This window comes from Pseudorasbora parva, chromosome 7, assembly GCF_024679245.1.
Source record: "Pseudorasbora parva isolate DD20220531a chromosome 7, ASM2467924v1, whole genome shotgun sequence".
NCBI lineage: Eukaryota > Metazoa > Chordata > Actinopteri > Cypriniformes > Gobionidae > Pseudorasbora > Pseudorasbora parva.
The window spans coordinates 26,504,368-26,524,209 of record NC_090178.1 but is presented as its reverse complement, the minus strand read 5'-3'; the positions used below and the strand labels follow the sequence as shown (position 1 = coordinate 26,524,209).

The 19,842-nt window shown below is 35.6% G+C and overlaps 1 protein-coding gene and 1 long non-coding RNA gene across 3 annotated transcripts in view; one reads left to right on the top strand and one right to left on the bottom strand.

Annotated features, from left to right (window-relative positions):
• Positions 1-79: 79 nt before the first annotated feature.
• Positions 80-11,438, bottom strand: LOC137083119 (uncharacterized). 2 transcript variants are annotated; one of them, XM_067448827.1, is made up of 10 exons: positions 11,285-11,438; positions 10,804-10,919; positions 10,037-10,162; positions 9,911-9,938; positions 9,770-9,823; positions 6,985-7,020; positions 1,766-1,935; positions 1,542-1,618; positions 1,422-1,468; positions 80-449 (listed from the first exon to the last, which is right to left on the bottom strand). In XM_067448827.1, exons 1-10 carry the CDS (start codon positions 11,352-11,354, stop codon positions 385-387), a joined length of 789 nt encoding a protein of 262 aa, XP_067304928.1. In that variant the 5' UTR covers positions 11,355-11,438; the 3' UTR covers positions 80-384. The 2 variants fall into 2 exon arrangements, with proteins under 2 accessions (XP_067304928.1, XP_067304929.1); XM_067448828.1 differs by having other exon boundaries at positions 10,804-10,916; positions 11,285-11,396.
• The window catches only part of LOC137083121 (uncharacterized), a 178,978-nt gene continuing 160,993 nt past the window's right edge, over positions 1,858-19,842 (top strand). Inside the window, exon 1 of the long non-coding RNA XR_010906458.1 lies at positions 1,858-2,096. This is a non-coding gene — a long non-coding RNA (uncharacterized lncRNA). The remainder of the gene's footprint in view (positions 2,097-19,842) is intronic.

Genomic DNA, 19,842 nt, shown 5'->3' with positions numbered 1-19,842 from the left:
AAGGAAGAATCATTAAAAAAAAAAAAATTCTTTGTACTTTTCTTAGTTAGATAAATGTTAAATAAAGGGAATTCAAAAATCAGATTCTTGATTTTAATTTATTGCATTTTACAAAATGTTGAACTTCTCTGGATACTTAAAGAACAGAAAGACCCGTTCAATGTAGCCCATTTCATCTGTCATCCCTGTGGACTCATTTAGAAAACAAGCCTGGACTGTCCTCTCCCCTGATACTGGTACATTCATGCTAATTGTTGCTGATAATGAAGAGTTACAACAAAGATACTTTCAAACACAGTGTGTACAGAGGGATCATGACAGGCACACATTTTATCATTTCCAATGTTTTTTAATTAAAAAAACAAAAGTGTAAATCCACACTTTTCACTTATTGTGGATATTCATTTGGGCCTGAATTTTCTTTGACAGTCCTGGGTCACTGAAATGATCTGAGAGAGTGAGTGAGTGAGTGAGTGAGTGAGTGAGTGAGTGAGTGAGTGAGAGAGAGAGATAGAGAGATAGAGAGAGAGAGAGACTATAATTGTAAGAGTATACAATTTAACGTAATAGTGCATCATCATCATTATTATTATAAACTCAAATAAGATGCAATTAAAGGGTTAGTTTACCCAAAAATGAAATTTCTGTCATTAATTACTCACCCTCATGCTGTTCCAGACCCATAAGACCTCCGTTCATCTTCAGAACACAAATGAAGATATTTTTGTTAAAATCCGATGGCTCAGAAAGACCTTCATTGACCCCAATGTCATTTCCTCTCTCAAGACTTATACAAGGAAGGCACTAAATACATTGTTAAAAGTCCCTCTCACTACAGTGGTTCTACAATAATTTTATTAAGCTAAGAGAATAGTTTTAAATCGGCCATCTCTTCAGAAGTCGTTATTTTTTAAAAAAATTTTGCGCACAAAAACTATTCTCGTCTTTTCATTAAATGATTGGTATCAATGAAGGCCTTTCTGAGCCATCGGATTCCAACAAAAATATCTTCATTTGTGTTCTGAAGATGAATCAGAACATTCTGAAGATGGTCTTATGAGTGTCAAACGATATTAGGGTAAGTAATTAATGACAGAATTTTAATTTTTGGGTGAACTAACCCTTTAAGTAAAATTATGTTAGCTCAAGATAAATTTCTGTTATAATATAAGCTCAACAATTCTTTTTTGAATAATAATAAATTATTCTATTTAAGACTATTAACAGACTAGATTCTATTTAAGACTAGAAAACAGAATATTCACATGGTGAAAAAAAAATCTAATACATAAAAAAACATTCTGAATGTTATTAGGAGACAATTTCCAAACAAGTAATTTGCAAGAAAGTGTGCAAATCTGTCAGCAGAGTGGGTAGCCTAATGCTAATATTGCTTGGGACAGACAGTTGAAAAAATATACCTGCTGCAAATTCACGAATATCTGTAGGCCTTTTCAGAAACACACTCCTGTTAGAGAGAGGGAGGCATGGATGAATATAACAAAATGTGCTGTATGATCTTGATGAACATGAAGACTTACCTTAAGAAGTCACTCAGTAACAGTTCCACGTCTGGGTGAGATCTTAAATATCTTTCATTATCTATCCTCGTCTTGATCTGGAGTAAGACATGTTATCACTTATAATTTAATTTCGAATCATATGCTTTAAAAGAAATCAATTACATTTCTCATAAAGGTTATATATCGACGTAAGCTAGTAGACCGACTTGTTAACACATTTTTAGCAGCAGAAAATTAAATACCTTGAACTGATGCAGTTTCTCCTGTTGTTCGGGGCTTAAAGCACCGAAATCGAGTTTCTCCAGAGCGTTTCTGTCCGCCATAACGCTGTGCTGTGGTGTCTGTCTATCCTCCTGTGTGCTCCGCTTTTCCAACAAGCACCCGATGTTGACGTGTGCCACACATTCTGTTGCTAAGCAACACACACTTCACTTAATGTTTTTAATAAACTCTGCATTCAGAGTAATCACTGACTGGATTATTTAGTTGCCGTTTCAAACGATCAAAACGTTGATCCTCATTTGATCTCTTCAACTCACTTAGACAGGTGGCATGTATAGCCGTTGCCCACTGGTAAGTGTTATTTTTATTAACGATCCATTACTACTACTAACGTTAAATCGTTATCTTGTTTAACGTAGGCAGGGTTATAGCTAACCTAGCTGTAAGTTATACAATAATGATAACGGCAGAATTTTCAGATTTTTGGAGTTACTAGGCTATATTTTTGTTTTTGCAATACTGAGTCGTGTTAATGTCAATTCAAAGAAATGTTCTTGAAACACACACACACACACACACACACACACACACACACACACACACACACACACACACACACACACACACACACGTTTTGGCCTGCCTGTGAGGCGACATATTTCAGACTTCAGAGACTTAGAATATCCATTTGAAAAATTTAATGGCAGTTTCAGAATAACCTAATACACCAAGAAGAGTAAACAATAAGCTAGCGACAGAAAAAAAGACAACGGTTACAAATACAACAGTCGAAAAAGATTGCCTAAAACTACAGTAAGAAACAAGCTAGATTACAAAATATTTTAGATTCATTGCACACCAACTGAAATATTTCAGGTCTTTTATTGTTTTAATACTGATGATTTTGGAATAAAGCTCATGAAAACACAAAATTCTCAAATAATTAGCACATCATAAAAAGGTTATCTAAATGAGCTTTTAACCTAATCATCTGAAACGACAAATGAACTCTAAACACCTGCAAAAGATTCCTGAGGCTTTTAAAAACTCCAAGCCTGGTTCATTACTCAAAACCGCAATCATGGGTAAGACTGCTGACCCGACCCTGTCCAGAAGGCCATCATTGACACCCTCAAGCGAGAGGGTAAGACACAGAAAGAAATTTCTGAACGAATAGGCTGTTCCCAGAGTGCTGTATCAAGGCACCTCAGTGGGAAGTCTGTGGGAAGGAAAAACTGTGGCAAAAAACGCTGCACAATGAGAAGAAGTGACCGGACCCTAAGGAAGATTGTGGAGAAGGACCGATTCCAGACCTTGGGGGACCTGTGGAAGCAGTGGACTGAGTCTGGAGTAGAAACATCCAGAGCTACAGGTGCCGAATTCCCCAGGGCAAGCCACTTTTGAACCAGAAACAGCAGCAGACCTGGGCTACAGAGAAGCAGCACTGGACTGTTGCTCAGTGGTCCAAAGCACTTTTTTTCGGATGAAAGCAAATTTTGCATGTCATTCGGAAATCAAGGTGCCAGAGTCTGGAGGAAGACTGGGGAGAAGGAAATGCCAAAATGCCTGAAGTCCAGTGTCAAGTACCCACAGTCAGTGATGGTCTGGGGTGCCATGTCAGCTGCTGGTGTTGGTCAACTGTGTTTTATCAAGGGCAGGGTCAATGCAGCTAGCTATCAGGAGATTTTGGAGCACTTCATGCTTCCATCTGCTGAAAAGCTTTATGGAGATGAAGATTTAGTTTTCCAGCACAACCTGGCACCTGCTCACAGTGCCAAAACCACTGGTAAATGGTTTACTGACCATGGTATTACTGTGCTCAATTGGCTTGCCAACTCTCCTGACCTGAACCCCATAGAGAATCTGTGGGATATTGTGAAGAGAAAGTTGAGAGACGCAAGACCCAAAACTCTGGATGAGCTTAAGGCCGCTATCGAAGCATCCTGGGCCTCCATAACACCTCCAAGTATTGAGTGCATAACTGAGCATAATTATTTGGTTGACTTTTTTGTATTAAAAACACTTTACTTTTATTGGACGGATAAAATACGCTAATTTTTTGAGATAGGAATTTTGGGTTTTCATGAGATGTATGACAAAATCATCAGTATTAAAACAATAAAAGACCTGAAATATTTCAGTTGGTGTGCAATGAATCTAAAATATATGAAAGTTAAATTTGTATCATTACATTATGGAAAATAATGAACTTTTATCACATTATGCTAATTTTTTGAGAAGGACCTGTAATCTAATCTAATCTAATCTAATCTAATCTAATCTAATCTAATCTAATCTAAAATAATATAATATAATCATTTGTATTACTCTCTCTAAAAAGTACTGCATTACTTATTACTACTGACTCTCCAAATTCCATTTCAACCTTGACCAGTTACAAGGACAATACAAGGACATACATGAAACTGCTCTTTAAATTAATAAGTAATATAAAATGGCATAAATTATTCTTGAACAATTACATTAAACATTAAAAACATTGTTTTTTTCTTTTTGTTTACAAAAAGTGTTTACATTTTGATGTTAAATCCCATATTGTATTACTGTAATTAATTTGTAATTCCTTACTTTACTTTTTCAAGCAGTGTTGAAAGTCCCAGTATTGTTAGTATATAATATAATATAATATAATATAATATAATATAATATAATATAATATAATATAATATAATATAATATAATATAATATAATATAATATAAAACATTTAAATTCCCCGTTGAGAAAAAAACAAAAACCTAGCATATGCTGGTTAGATATGTTTTGAAGCATGACAGCTGTTTGAGCTGGTCCTGAGCTGTATCATAGTTTCTAAGGACCAACTTAGGACAAGCACATGACCAGCTTAAACCAGTCCAAAGCTGCCATGCTTTAAAACAGCGTTAGCTAATAATATAATATAATATAATATAATATAATATAATATAATATAATATAATATAATATAATATAATATAATATAATATAGTGTATTACATTTATATAGGATAATGTGTTATGACTCCACGCCATGTGTTGTTGTTTGTTGGGCAGGTACAGATGGCTGGTTAATTCTTCTCAACCAGTCTGGTTTTGTTCATCAGCTGAGGCTCCAGGATTTTTGCAGTGCTAGAAAAAAAAAAAGAAAAAAAAAGAACAAGTCATTTAAATATTTTTAGTTAATAAAAAGATAACTAAATAACTACAGCTATAAGATTTCATGCATTAATGTGTTAAATACCTGTTTGTCCTCAAGATGAAGAAAGTCAAAATGACAACACTTATAACAAATGTGGCAAAAACAGCAATTGCACAATCTATAGGTAAGAAAAAACAAAATCAGCAAAATATACATACAGGTTTCATGACACCTGCTTTAAGATAAATGCTTTATGAAAATGCTGTTTTCAGATATTATAAAAATTATATTAAAGACTTTTATGCTACTACAAGTACAGTTTATCACTAATTTGCTACACTTCCACAAGTTCATTTTATTCAAATTATACACAGTTTTACTTACAATAAGTTCCCTGTTACGTCACCAGACTACTTGTAATGTGTTCCCTCCCTGTCTCCAGAACTCTAGTCTAGTTTCCACAATCTGAACCTATTAATCATTTCTTGTTTGATTCATAGTTTAGTGCAGTTGTTTTTGGTCGTACTTGGAGTGGGTGTTGGATTAGTAACCTCTCTTAGATTGCTTGATTACTGATTTTGACACAGAACTGATCCTTGTGTTTTTGGCAATGGCTTTTGGTAAACTTGCACAACAGTAACTTTAAAGTTGCATTTGTGCAAGCTTCAACAAATATAGAGAAAACTTGGTTCATTTGGTTTCACAATCTTAACCTACAATGAGATGAGGATAATTAATACTGCTGTTATTCTTTAGTTTTGTGTTGAATTTATGAACGTCATCAACCATAATGACAGTAAATTCGGGCAAGAAACCGTTTCCATCCAAAGTTGCGAATGTAACTTATGCGCAAAAGTGCAGTACCACATAAAACATTTGCGAATAAAGCACCGTTTCCATCCAGTGAGTTTAAAGCTACACTGTGTGATATTTTCCCCCATCTAGCAGTTAAAAGGTATATGACAAAAATTCAGTGAATATTAGTTTCTGTTCCTCTCAATTCCAATTTCATTTTAACTTTTACAGTGGCCGATTTAGTCCAAGATTAACATGGCTTCCAGTTCGACCTCGTTCATGACTGCCATTCGAGTGTTAAAACACGAAAAGCGAAGCTTGAATTTACGGGTATGTCCCTCTTTGGCTAATGTACTTTCAAGATGGAGGGACAACATGGCGACCAGCATTCAAACCCCTCACCCGTATGTATATTCAATGGCATATTATAAACTTACGAAAATACTTTACTACTTGAAAGAAGTAAATATACATTAATGAGCACATATATTTTTGAAAGAACTAAGTGTTTTTAGTTAGGAATAAACTAAAAAAGTTACACAGTGTAGCTTTAAGAGAACATGATCGTCACTTCCTGATAAACAACCCTTAAAAAAATTACAGGAGAAGCCACCATATATATACCTTCATTTAATAAATGATTCGCTTCTCAGAGAAACTTGTGCGTCTCAATAAACTTGTTGTCTTACTTTCAGAGTCTGATGCTGCTGTTTGGGAAAGCAGTCATGTAAGACAGTTTTAGGAATGAAATAAACCGACTATCTTTGACAACAACAGACATCTGAATGACCAAAAACAGCTTTTCTGATGTTTTGCAAACAAGATTTTTCCACTGGTTAGTACAGTTAAGCTATTACATTGCGAAAGTCACTTTTTTTATGCACATCGAGGAATTTACTCTGTAAATGCATTTGCATCATAGTTTATGCGCATGTCTTTGTATCGGATAGGAAATGTATACGACTCAAACGAGTGCAAACGTTATTTATGCAAATTTTTAAAATTTATGCACATTATTAAAATGTATCCGCATCTTGGAGTTTTTCCATTTTTTTGCATTTTTGATGCGGTGTCCCAAAATGCGAATAAAAATAGGTGGATGGAACATAGCTAGTGTGTATGATTTGCATTTAACTTGTTATACAGTCATACTTTAATGGTAAAATGGCGATCCTCCTTATTTTCATTGGCAATGTCTTGAAATGTGTCTACATTTTTGCCAGACAGTAAAAATATTGCTTGATCACTTTTTCCAAATGCAGTGTATTTAGTCAATTATTATGGATGTTGTACAGACTTTACTTACTGTGGTGTCTCTTTGTTGAATCAGAGAACAATATATCTGTAAACGCAATTATATTACAAAAGTGAATTACATGGACTTACAGAAGCTCCTTGTTATCCATTCTGTAATGCAGTACTACATCCCTACCACCATTTCATGATTTTTTTAATTCTTCCTTACCAAAACAAAGGTAGTGTCACTATCACCAGTTAGAGTGCCTTTATAGTTACCAGAGAGCACTCCGACCCAGACTATTGTCATTCCCTCAAAGACTATTGTTCTCATTATCCATTGCCTTTATAAACCCGGTTAAATCTGCAGTAGGGAGTTTTTAGGAAACGTTGACTTAGCCTGAAAATTTGAACAAGCACAACTCACAGGTTTTTATGCTGCATTCCAGGCAGGTTTTTCAGCCTGTAAATTGCGACTTCAAATCACGACTCACGACTTTGTAGCATTCCAGGCAAAGTCACACCAAACTGCCTGAGCGCGAGGAATTGTGATAGCTAGATGTAAACAAAGCATGGTGGACTGTATAGGGTTTATTCTAATTTATATCGCCAAAGGTGCTTCATCCTTGATTATTTGAGGGAAAAGGAGGATAAAAACGGTGCATAAGGCAAGAAAAGCTTTAATACCTTTTATTTTATGTTATTTATTTGGAAATGTATTTGGTATTAATTTACTCTTTCACTCAATGGAGTGAAAACTAGCTGCTGATAATGCATAACATTTGCAGATAAATAATGTTAGAGCAATACCTTATTTTAATAAACGATTTGGTTTTTAATGTATGACTTCCATAAACACAGCATCCATAGAGGCTGCCATTGTTTTCTTGCTGGCTATGTGACGTCAGAACTCATAACTGGGAGTACATCGAGTTCACGGGTGGGAAGTCACAGGTTTGACGGCCATTCCAGTGCATTTTCACGGGTAGAAGGTTTGAAAAAACACAGGTTACGGGTTGCCTGGAACGCGGCATTACATGTATAAAACCGACGGAAAATGAAAAGTTGCAATTTTCTAGACCGATATGGATAGGGAATACTCTAATTTCTACAAAATAATCAAGGAACTTTGCTGCCATACCATGGGTGCAGCGGCACAATGATATTACGGAGCACCTAAAAATTGTCCTCAGCACGTTCTCTAAGCAGGTTTCCATGTGGTTATGTTGACGAAAGTTAGCCTATATTCAGCCGCTGCGTAATATCATTGTTCCAGTGTGCTTCACCTGTCATTGTGCCTCAGCTTCACCTGTCTTTGATTAGGGTTGGATCTAAACTCTGCAGGACAGTGGGTCCTCAGGAGCAGAGTTGAAGACCTCATTATGGCAGCAGTTTTGCTTTTTTTACATTAAGTCTGACGTTATCATCAAGCCAGTTACACTTTTCCCATAAATTGAATATGGAAAGTGATCTGCCGGAAACTAGATATTTTACTTTACAATGTGTCAAATATGGATATTTTTCTTACAAAAACCCATCGATTCACTTCAGTAGGTCTTTATTAACAGCAGATTTAGATTGCCAATGTCACGTGATTTCAGCAGTTTGGCAGTTTGTGCACGCGATCCGAATTATGGATCAATACGCTGATTCATAACCGTTCAAATATTTGTTTGAGGATTGAAAACAAACCCGGTAGAGAAGACAATGCTGAATAAAGTCGTAGTTTTTGTTATTTTTGGACCAAAATGTATTTTCGATGTTTCAAGAGATTCTAAGTAACCCACAGATGTCACATATGGACTACTTTGATGATGTTTTTATTACCTTTCTGGACATGGACATTATAGTGTGCATATACTTTCACTGAAGGACAGAAAAGCTCTCGGTCTAAATTATATCTTAAACTGTGTTCCGAAGATGAACGGAGGTCTTACGGGTTTGGAACGACATGTAGTCATTAATGACATAAATTTCATTTTTGGGTGAACTAACCCTTTAAGAACGAGATATGCTTGATTTCACAACGTATAGTTTCCGGTATATACTAGTAAATGAAAAACTATTTGAACACAATTTAAACAACAAAAATCAAAATCAAAACTTGATTTTGTATGAATTGTAATCTTGCTTTGAACAGATGTTCTTTCAGCCAATAGGATCGCTCTGGGGTCCTAAGCGGACACTATTTCTCATGACACCAGTCTCGAAGGCCAGACTGTGCTCACTGAGCCTGTACTTGGTCAGGATCCTTCTCTGCTTTGTGTCTCCAACACTCTGGAGATATTCTTCCAATTCATAATTTGATTTTGGAGTTCGAAAGAATTGTAATTTACTTTGTGTTTTGGTTTTCTGATCCCAATGTTTCAGATATGTAATTTTAGATTGTTTGATAATTTGCTTTATTCTGATGTTTATCAGAATAAAGCTTTATTACCTATCTCCGATCCGGTAGGAAATGAAATTGCATGTGGAGGATTTTAACTGTGTCTATGATTGACAGGGCAGTTGAAACGATGAAGGGATGCATTTCTTCACAAAAAAAGTACATAATTTTAGGTTGTAGAATAGGCGAATTCGGTCGGAGCACAGAAAAGCACTCAGAAATGCAATACGAACGCTTGCAAGACTTAGCAATTAGTGACTGAGTTAAGACACAACTGTAAGCAATAAGACACCAGCCAATGGATTATGGGAAAAGTAAATGACAATAGTCTGTGCTGGAATGCCCTCTGGTGGCTATCACAGGCACTTAAATCATAAACGTACATTTGCTTTTTTGTTCTACCCCAATGCTTAACAATTTTAGATAATTTATCTTTTTTTTAAAGTGCTGGAAAATTAATATTGTTTACCTCTAGATGGCAGAGATGTGTTGTTAACTGGATTGTTGTCTGTAGAATTGGTACCTGATTTAACAGAATTGGATGCCAATGTAATCTTGTAATATTGATGTATAGATTCTGTCAGAGGCAGCAGAAAGAAAAACTACTCACAATAACACATGAGTTCCTTGGTGTAAATCTACAAGAGAATCCAAAATTATTTGATTTGTAAATAAATGCAATCCTTTAAATATAAAGCAGTAAAACCATTCTGAGCAGATAAATAACTGAACTCACAGGACAAGAGACATGGAATCTGAGTGAAACTGGACAGTATTTCACCCTGATTCCAAGCCAAGTTACTTCTTTGAAAGGATGAAAAAAGGCTATAAAATTTTGTTCCAGGACTGCAGTGAAGGATCCCTAAGGGACATAAAGATAACAAAACATTTAACACTATTTTCTTCTTTTGACTATTGTCATTGATACAAGACAAAACTAATTATTTGAACAATCAGTGACAAATAGTAGGCCTATCAGACAAAGCACAGAAAATGAGAACATAATATATATACCATATACCATGGCTAGAACGCCCTGGTCCTAAAATAAAGACTTTTAGCTATAATAGGTAGAGGGGCCTTTTACTTTTTACTCCAAGTTGCCATATGAAACCATTTGCCAGCCTGGTGTTATTAGTTACCACAATTGGTCTTTTAGTTCACCCAAAAATTAAAATTAACCCATGATTTACTCACCCTCAAGTGAATAAGGAAGGTGATCTGCCAGAAGCTATCATTTACAATTTTAAATATGGCTATTTTTCTTACACAAACTCATCGATTCGCTACAGAAGGCCTCCCCTGAGGGTGAGTAAATCATGGGCAAATTTTAATTTTTAGGTGAACTAACTCTTTAAAATCATACTTGGGATTTTACCCCAAGTAATATCCATATTGGAATATTATAGCGGCCTTTCGCCCGCTGTAGCCTAAGTGGTGACATTTTATTTGTCTATTAAAAATAAAATAAATGTCATGAGAGACGAGTTTTGATAGGCTTACATCAATGGTCCACTCTGCGTCACATGTATCGTTTTGCACGTTAAATGTCACGGAGTTCGGCAAGTCGAAGACGTAGGAGCCATCTTCTCTCTGCATTCCAACACACGTTTCATCTGCTGCATGCGATGGAATTCATCAAATTAGTCAAAACTTCGTATTTCCGTCATTACAACTGGTTTTGGAGTTTAGAATGAACACATGTAGCATGCTACTCATTTAACTATACACTTTAAATCGACAAGTTGATCAGAATGTCATATTTCTCTGATAAAATGCAAGTAGGCTATGTTTTGGGGAATGAGCTAAGTTACTTTTAACACGTAATTTTATGTACGACACAACTAATTGGCCCATTATGCGCCTGTCTTCTTTCTTTTTGAGCGGCACATATCAGTGCTCTTCATTATAAAATACAGTTTCGTTTCGTTTCGTTTCTTATATCCTAGAAATGGAATTAAAACGGAACATATTGCTATCTTACCTTCGTGTGGTGTTCCCTCTGTAAGAGAAAACCACGAAAGCAAAGCAAAAAACAACAGAGCGGTCGGCATGGTTTAGCTGGCTAATGTATTATTAAGCATATACCGGTCCGCACGGCTGTGTTCTTCTATTTATTCTTCTGTTTACTGGCGCTTTGCATAATAGGTGCATATCGCCACCTACTTTTGCTGTTATGCAGTCACAGTTTATTCATCAAATTGTTCTTGCTTTTACTCTTTTCCTATCATACCTACTTACATAAAAAAAAAAACTATGCTCTATCCTATTCCTTCTTCCCAGGACCCACCTGGCGCTGCGTGTTCAGCTCCTCCAGTCTAATTATGTGGTGTCCTGAGATCCAGAATTGACTAGATCATCCACGTTCTATATTTTAATCCTTTCCCTTAACCCAGTTTTATATAAGTATTTTATTAATGTCATGTATCCTACTCTGTCTCTATTAAAATCATATCCTAGTATATATTCCAAATTATTATTTACCTTACCTTTTTTGTTTAAATATATCATTAATTCCTTTCTTTCTTATTACTACCATTTACATGTATTTTACAAACAATTGGAAAATGATCACTTCCAACTGTACTCTCACTGCTTACTTTCCATTCACATATTTCAGCCATTCCATTTGATATTAATGTTAAATCTATATTTGATACCGTATTATCTGTTATATTATACCTAGTGCCTTCTCCTGTATTTAAGCATACTAACCCTCTATCATCCATAATTTGTTCCATTACTTCCCCATTGTGATCTATATTTTTACTTCCCCACATCCCATTATGTGCATTAAAATCACCACACCATAATTCCTTTTTGCATTTTTCAATTTTTCCAAACAAATTTATTGATATCTTCTTACATGGGTTATAAAAATTATATATAACAATTGACTCTTTTTCAAGAAATACCTCTACCACAACACATTCAATATCCTTAATCTCTTCTAATTCCCTATAAATGGTTCCTTCTTCCAAAAAAGTTACTACACCTCCACCTTGTTTCCCCACTCTATCCCTCCTAACTGACGTATAACCTGGTAACACAAATTGAAGATTTGGCTTGAGCCATGACTCTTGTACACAAACAATGTTTGGCTTATTCTCTAAATCTAACACAAATGTTTTGAATTCCTGACCGTTTGCTACAAGGCTCCTTGCATTCCATTGTAATATCGTCATTAAGCTAGTCAGAAACTTGAGAAGCTTCTACTGTTACTGATCGAGTCAGAATCTCATGTATCGTGTTTGCTGAAATCCCAGATATCCCTAGGAATTCTGATGCAGCCTCTAGAATTGTTTTGATCTTGGCTGATCTACTTGGTAACATAGCAGTGACATTTATAACCTTTATAATAAAGGCTAGAAAGTTCTCTTTTGTCAATATAAGTACATTATCTTTAATAGCACCCTCACCTTTATTCTCATTCTCTTTTGTTTTTGTTGTTTCTATGTTCCTGAACTCTTGATTGTTTTGTTCGCTTACCTTTTCCACATTATCTACTTTACTTCCACAAACCTTCACAGCTTCAGCATAAGTGACTTTATGCTCAGCCTTATATTTTTGGACTTCTTTAGCTTTCATTTGAACCTCACATCCTCCATATGCAGCACTGTGAGGACCACCACAGTTACAGCATTTGAGTCCATTCACCTCAGTACATTTGTCATATTCGTGTTCTCCTCCACATTTAACACATCTTACTTTCCCCCTACATACTGCAGCCACATGTCCAATTCGCTGACACTTAAAACACCTTAGTGGCATTGGAAAATACACTCTTACTGGATAGCTAATATATCCCATTTGTGCCTTTTCAGGCATTTTTCCTTCAAATGTCAGCAAGACACACATAGTATCTTGTCGCTGTCCCTCTTTAGTCTTATATTATCTTCTCACATCAACCACTTTACCTCCTTTTATATTTTCTTGAATTTCATCAGTAGGTATATATGTTGGAATTCCATATATTACTCCCTTTTCATTCTTGGATACGCCAATCTCTTTAACCATGATCTTTTCCCCATTCATTTCTTTTATCTTGAGCAGCTTGTTTTTTGCCCTCCATCTTTCATTATAATCAACACTCTCCCTTGCCCTAAACATTTGGCCATGATAACCGCTCCGATACTTTTATCGATTGCTTTGGACAGTCCTAATGGATGCAGATGTTTTCCTGAGCTCTTTTCAAATGTCAGCATTACTTTGAACCCATTCTCCTCCGTATTTTGTACAATCTTTTCTCTTGAATTTTCCTGATTTGTTTTGTTCTTTTTTTTATTCAAATATTTTACAGTTAACACCATATCCCCACTATCTTCCTGCTCCTTAACAGATTTCTTGCGTTTTGAGTTTTTCTTCCTTGAGACTTCCGTATATTCCTCCCTGCCCTCCATGATCGATTCTTCAGAATCTTCATCAATCAATCAATCAACTTTATTTATATAGCGCTTTTACAATCACGATTGTGTCAAAGCAGCTTCACAGTGTCAAACAGGGTAATATTGCGACAAAATTAGATTTGGCTGTATAGCCGTACTGGAGAAAACAGTGATGTTATCAGCTTATTTTAATTTATCATATAGCGACAATGTTGGCAGATCAGTATTATAGTTTATAGAATTAAATAAGACCTAATTCATATATTTTATTTGTATAATAAGTTGAATAACTTTAATCATATTTTTAGTGTCCCCAACTGAGCAAGCCAAGCCAAAGGCGACAGTTCATCCATGACTGCACAACAGCAAAGGTTTGTTACCTATCCTTGTCTTTTTCCTTCACAAAATTTGAAATCCGTTTCAGAAACCTCCTCCAACTCAGCACAGTCACGCCAACCCCCACTCGACTCGCACGGCTGTGTTTTGCTTTCTCTTCCTTTATAACCACGCACTGCGCGTCACAGCAGCACTGACAGAAACAGAGAAACAGTAGACGTTTAGCAAACTGAGTGTGGGCAGAGATGGGCATAAATACATGGAAATGTATTTAAAATACAAATACAAAATACTGTGAGGAAAAATGTATTTAAATACAAATACAAAATACTGTGTGGAAAAATGTATTTAAATATAAATACAGTATTTTGTATTTTGAAAATACACCAAATACATGTGAAATTGGCAATTCAGTGAAGGTATCCATATTAGGCTGTAATCTATCTGGGCCTATTCTGAATGCCAAAAAGCATTTAGATGTGTGCAACTGCTTAGAAACTTTCGTTTTCAATTTGAATTTGAATTTCCTTTAGCGGCAGTTATAATAACACAAATTACGTCAATAACTCATTCGCCCTCGCTTCTTTTTCCACTCCAACATTCCAATTATTCTTGCCCACTAAAAGCTGCACAGATATATGTGCTTACCCCGATAGGCCTATCTATGTAAATGATTTAGAAAAAGTTCCATCGATTCACATTTTATATTATTGCTACGAATCTACGATATGTATTGTCATATGATATCACTCATCCCTAACACATTTGACAAGCTACTTTAATCAACAAGTAGAATTGACCATGACATCCCCACCTTATTCCAACAATTTTGTAAAGTTGCCGATCCAAGGCTGGGTTGTACTAGCCTAGAAATCTAGACGCACCCTAGTGATTGGTAATCGATCAACCAGAGCACTCCTTGTAAATATAAAAGTACAGCTGCTGCAGCAGGCCAATTTAGTATTGTGTTGTATTGCTTCTAGGCACTAAAAAGTGGAAAGACCAGAAGCATCTGACTGGAATGGCTGGTGACAAAGTTCATACCTTAAATGTTTTTGTTGTGATATAATTTACCCACCCGTATATGATGTTGAACAAAACAAACTGTTGTTGGTTGTTCTTTGCATGTCAGTCAGACATACACCCCACAAAAAATGGGTTTTCACAGTGATGCCATAGAAGAACCATTTTTGGTTCCCCAAAGAACCATTTTGTGAAAGGTTCTTTAAAGAACCATTTTTTTCCTAACCATTTTATAGTCTAAAAAACCTATTTACACTAAGAACATTTTGTGCAATGGAAAGGTTCTTTAGATCATTTAAGAACCTTTATTTTAAGGAGTGTACCTAGGTGGACAAAGGTTTGAGTACACAAGGCCATCATCAATCCTGTTGAGAAAGGTCAATTTGTGATCATTTATTCAGCTCTTTTATCAGACATAGGATCATTGCATGATTCAAACTTTAAAAATAATATCCATTTTAATGAGTCACAGTTGTCCTCATTGGTAGTGAAAGTCTGCAAGGCAATTACAGCACTGAATTATTATTATTTTTTTATGCTTATAGAGAATCTATTTGATTCAATGGGTTTTTTCTGTGACAGCCTGAAGAGCTAAAAAATAATCTCCAGATCCTATATGAATAAATTTGATATCAAAGCCATACAGTATATAGATTATAAACACCAATTCATATATAAGATTCTTTGGCACGGTTATTAAACAACAAATATCACAAATATGAACTTGAAATTTGAATCAAGAAATATACAAAGTGCCGCACAGTAATGCGATTCCCAGATTACATTTCTGCAAAGACACTGTTATGTCAGTTTATGACACATATTATGCTTCAGGTTATTATAATGTTACTCTTGATACATTACTATCATGCCATTACATTTTCTTGTCTTCATTGTTGAACTGGTATTTTGTCAATAATTAGACATACAGTATATGCCAAAGTAATCAGTGAAGTTGATTTGTTCTATCAAACACATTCCTCAAATTGGTCTGAAGGGAACTGTACTGTTTAATGGAACTACTGGATTTAAACAACTCGAATGAACTACAAAAGGGAAACAAACATTAGTTAATGATGTATAAACATTTATCTTTGGCATAATTTGCTGTTAAATTAATGTAAAAATGCAAAACACGTGGTAATTTTCTCAAACTGCTTGGTCATGCTGACAACTGGAAAGTACCTTCCTGGCTGCACAGAGGTTCAGCGAATAAGTGGGGGGTGGTTTGTCTATTGTTACTGAATGCATTGAACAGAGAAATAATGTGCTGCACAGATTCGACTGTTACTATGTTGAGATATTGCGCAACTATATTCTTGTGACTCACTCACTAACTGAAGATAAAAATACCAACTATGCATAAAGTTCAGGCAAAATCAAGGTCTGAACATTTTGTGATGATGTGACAGAGAGTATGTTTCAAAATTCCCCTGAAATGGGTGCCACTATTCTGGTATACGACCACATTCTTGCTGCAGCGTGGACATGGCCCAAAAGTGCTCATGACAGAAGATACACAGCAAAAACTGGTTTAAAGGGAAAGTTGACACAAAAATTCTGCCATCATTTACTAACCCTCATGCCACGTCAAACTGTTATGCTTTTCATCCTTTGAATTAGTTTGTCTGACAGTGGATGTTGGCATCTCTTCCCTTCTTTTATGTTATCTTTGTTATTATTGCCATAAAAAAGCATTTCCTCTGATTTGAGCCACTTTGTTTTATATGTTTTAATCTGTGTGGAAGAAACTATATTCAAGAGCTTTAAATAGTGTCCTTAAAAGTGTAGATACAGTTCATGCCAGAAGGAAATGTAAAGCTGCAATTGTATAGCTTCAGAAAATCAAATCAAATATGTATATATGACATTTGGATGATGACTTATGACTTAAATAAGTATAAATCTTGGCATCAAAATCAAAAGAATCGTCAAAACAAACCACACAATGTTGCACATAGCAGGAATGCTTTAAGTGTTTCCAAGATGTCAGAGTTTTTATAGTGATGATGAGTAAGACATTAATAATATTACAAAATATCAAGCATTAATTATGCTTGCAACATTCTTAGCTGACACCGCATCAATAGATCCAAATAGATTTCCTCATAGACCTTACTTTTCATTCTCATGTTAATTCACATCTTCTGACATATTCATAAGAGCTATTAGTTTATAAACGTTTATATTTAGCATTGATAAGTCGAAAGTACCCACATAAATCTGCACCAGCAAAATGCATACAGTATGACTAACACTTCCTCTTGCAACAGTCCAAATTTAGAGTAGCATCCACACATACTGACTGCTGTAGTGCAAAACATTTTTCTTCACTGAATAAGAGACAAAGTCTTACAAATGGTCTTTATACAGATTTATTATTGCAAGAAGAGCCACCGTTAGCACAGCTACTAAGATTTGTACCAAGTGTGCACAGAAGCCATAAGAGAAGTCACAATCTCTATAGAGATTGTTATCACAAGAACTATAGTATCAAAATAATCCCTCAGTAGTTTTCCATACTTGGTAAGAGTGATAAACACAGCACAGAAGTGCCCTGCATGGCAGAGACACATATTAACTACTGTATGAATACAAACACAGTCTAAATAAAATTAAGATTAAAAAAAAAAAAAAATCAAAACCCTGACTGGCCCTTTTAATAAATTCAGATTTTCTTTAAGATTTTCTATAAGATTTTTTTCAAGGTGAGTGCTTGAGAGCAGAGCTGTTAACAGTGTTTGCTCTTTTCTGTCTTATCTCTATTGACAGTGATTTCATTTGCCAGCCGTATCTTAGTCAGATTTGAAACCCACAAGAAATGATACCAGCAATTGCGTGAGGTGGTGATCTTTGAACAACACAGTATTAAAGGTGGGATAAGTGTTATCTGGTAACCGTTGTTGTTATTTCAAATCACCAAAACAAACACGCCCCTACCGCCAAAAATGGTCTCGACCCTATTTTGATAGCTCCGCCCCACACATACGTAACCCAGACAATGACTATGGCAGAATCTGTGTTACTAATCCAGGACGAATATTCAATGAAAAAGTCACCCCTTCCATCACAAAAACACAAACCTTTCTCATGAACAACTCGATAGAACACGAGCCGACAGTCCAACTAACGACATATTACAATTATGTAAATAAGGAAACAAACATACCGGTATATTAGGAGTATAGTATCTTACCTGTCGAACACATTTTGTGAGCTGACGCTTGAAACCTTGAAACACTGAGGGGATTTAGATGCTCCATACGGTGTGGAAATGAACGGGTCTTTATCATCACTGAAGGGAGCCACAATACGATCGCAAATGGACAAACACGCGAACATGACACACGAGCATATTCAAGCAAAAGCATAAATCCAGCATATAGTTCTTTCTTGGCTAATGTCCATCCTGTGTGACTCGTGTGTTTTGAATAATGACGCACACTGAGCCTCTCTCCTCACCATAGACACGCCCCTTACCTGCTGATTGGCTACAAGTTTGTTATCGGCCCGAGTCCTTTTTCTAAAATGGTTTTGAAATAACACTTATCCCACCTTTAAAGGGTTAGTTCACCCAAAAATGAAATTGATGTCATTAATGACTCACCCTAATGTCGTTCCACACCCGTAAGACCTCCATTCATCTTCAGAACACAGTTTAAGATATTTTATATTTAGTCCGACAGCGTATCCAAGTATATGCACACTATAATGTCCATGTCCAGAAAGGTAATAAAAACATCATCAAAGTAGTCCATATGTGACATCTGTGGGTTAGTTAGAATCTCTTGAAGCATCGAAAATACATTTTGGTCCAAAAATAACAAAAACTACGACTTTATTCAGCATTGTCTTCTCTTCCGCGTTTGTATTCAAACCTCAAACGTTCAAACGTTGAGATTCAAACGTTCATGAATCAGCGGATTGATTCATGATTCAGATCATGTGCTGAAATCACGTGACATTTGCAATCATGAATCAATATGCTGATTCATGACCTTTTGAATCTTTATTTAATTTCCTCTCTCAAGACCGATAAAAGGCACTAAAGACGTCGATACAAAGCCCATCTCACTACAGTGGCTCTACAATAATTTTATGAAGCGACGAAAATTGTTGTGCACAAAATAAATCCCTAAATAACGACGTAGTGATGGGCCGATTTCAAAACAAAGATTTGAACAGTTATGAATCAGCGTATCGATTCATGATTCAGATCGCCAATGTGACGTGATTTCAGCAGTTTGGTGGTTTGACACGTGATCCAAATCATTACGCATTAATCAATACGCTGAGTCATAACGGTTCGACGCTTTGTTTTGAAATTGGACCATCACTATATAAGTCGTTATTTAGGTTTTTTTTAGCAAGCCACAACATTACGAGGTTACAAGGTTACAATTTGTAAATTTAATAAAACAATAACTATTTTTTGGGGGGCCACGCCGTGGCCTGTGTAGGAGGGGCATCAATGACCTATACAATGAAAATATGAGGTAAAACTATTATAAACTACCCCCGTTCTGTCTACACTCTTAGAAGAAAAGGTTCTATATTGAACCTTAAAGGTCCCATGGCATGGGTTGTTTTATTGTTTTATAATTTGTCTTGGGGTGTACTTATATTGATAGTATGGTTTTTACATCAAAACATGACATAATTTAGAAATAAAAGGCATTTTTTCTATACTGATATTAGCCCTCTGTTTAGAATGCTCTGTTTCAAGGGGCGTTTCTGCTGTGAGTCTTCAGTGAAAACACCCACTGTTGTGATTGGCTGACATCTTTGCATTTAGAGC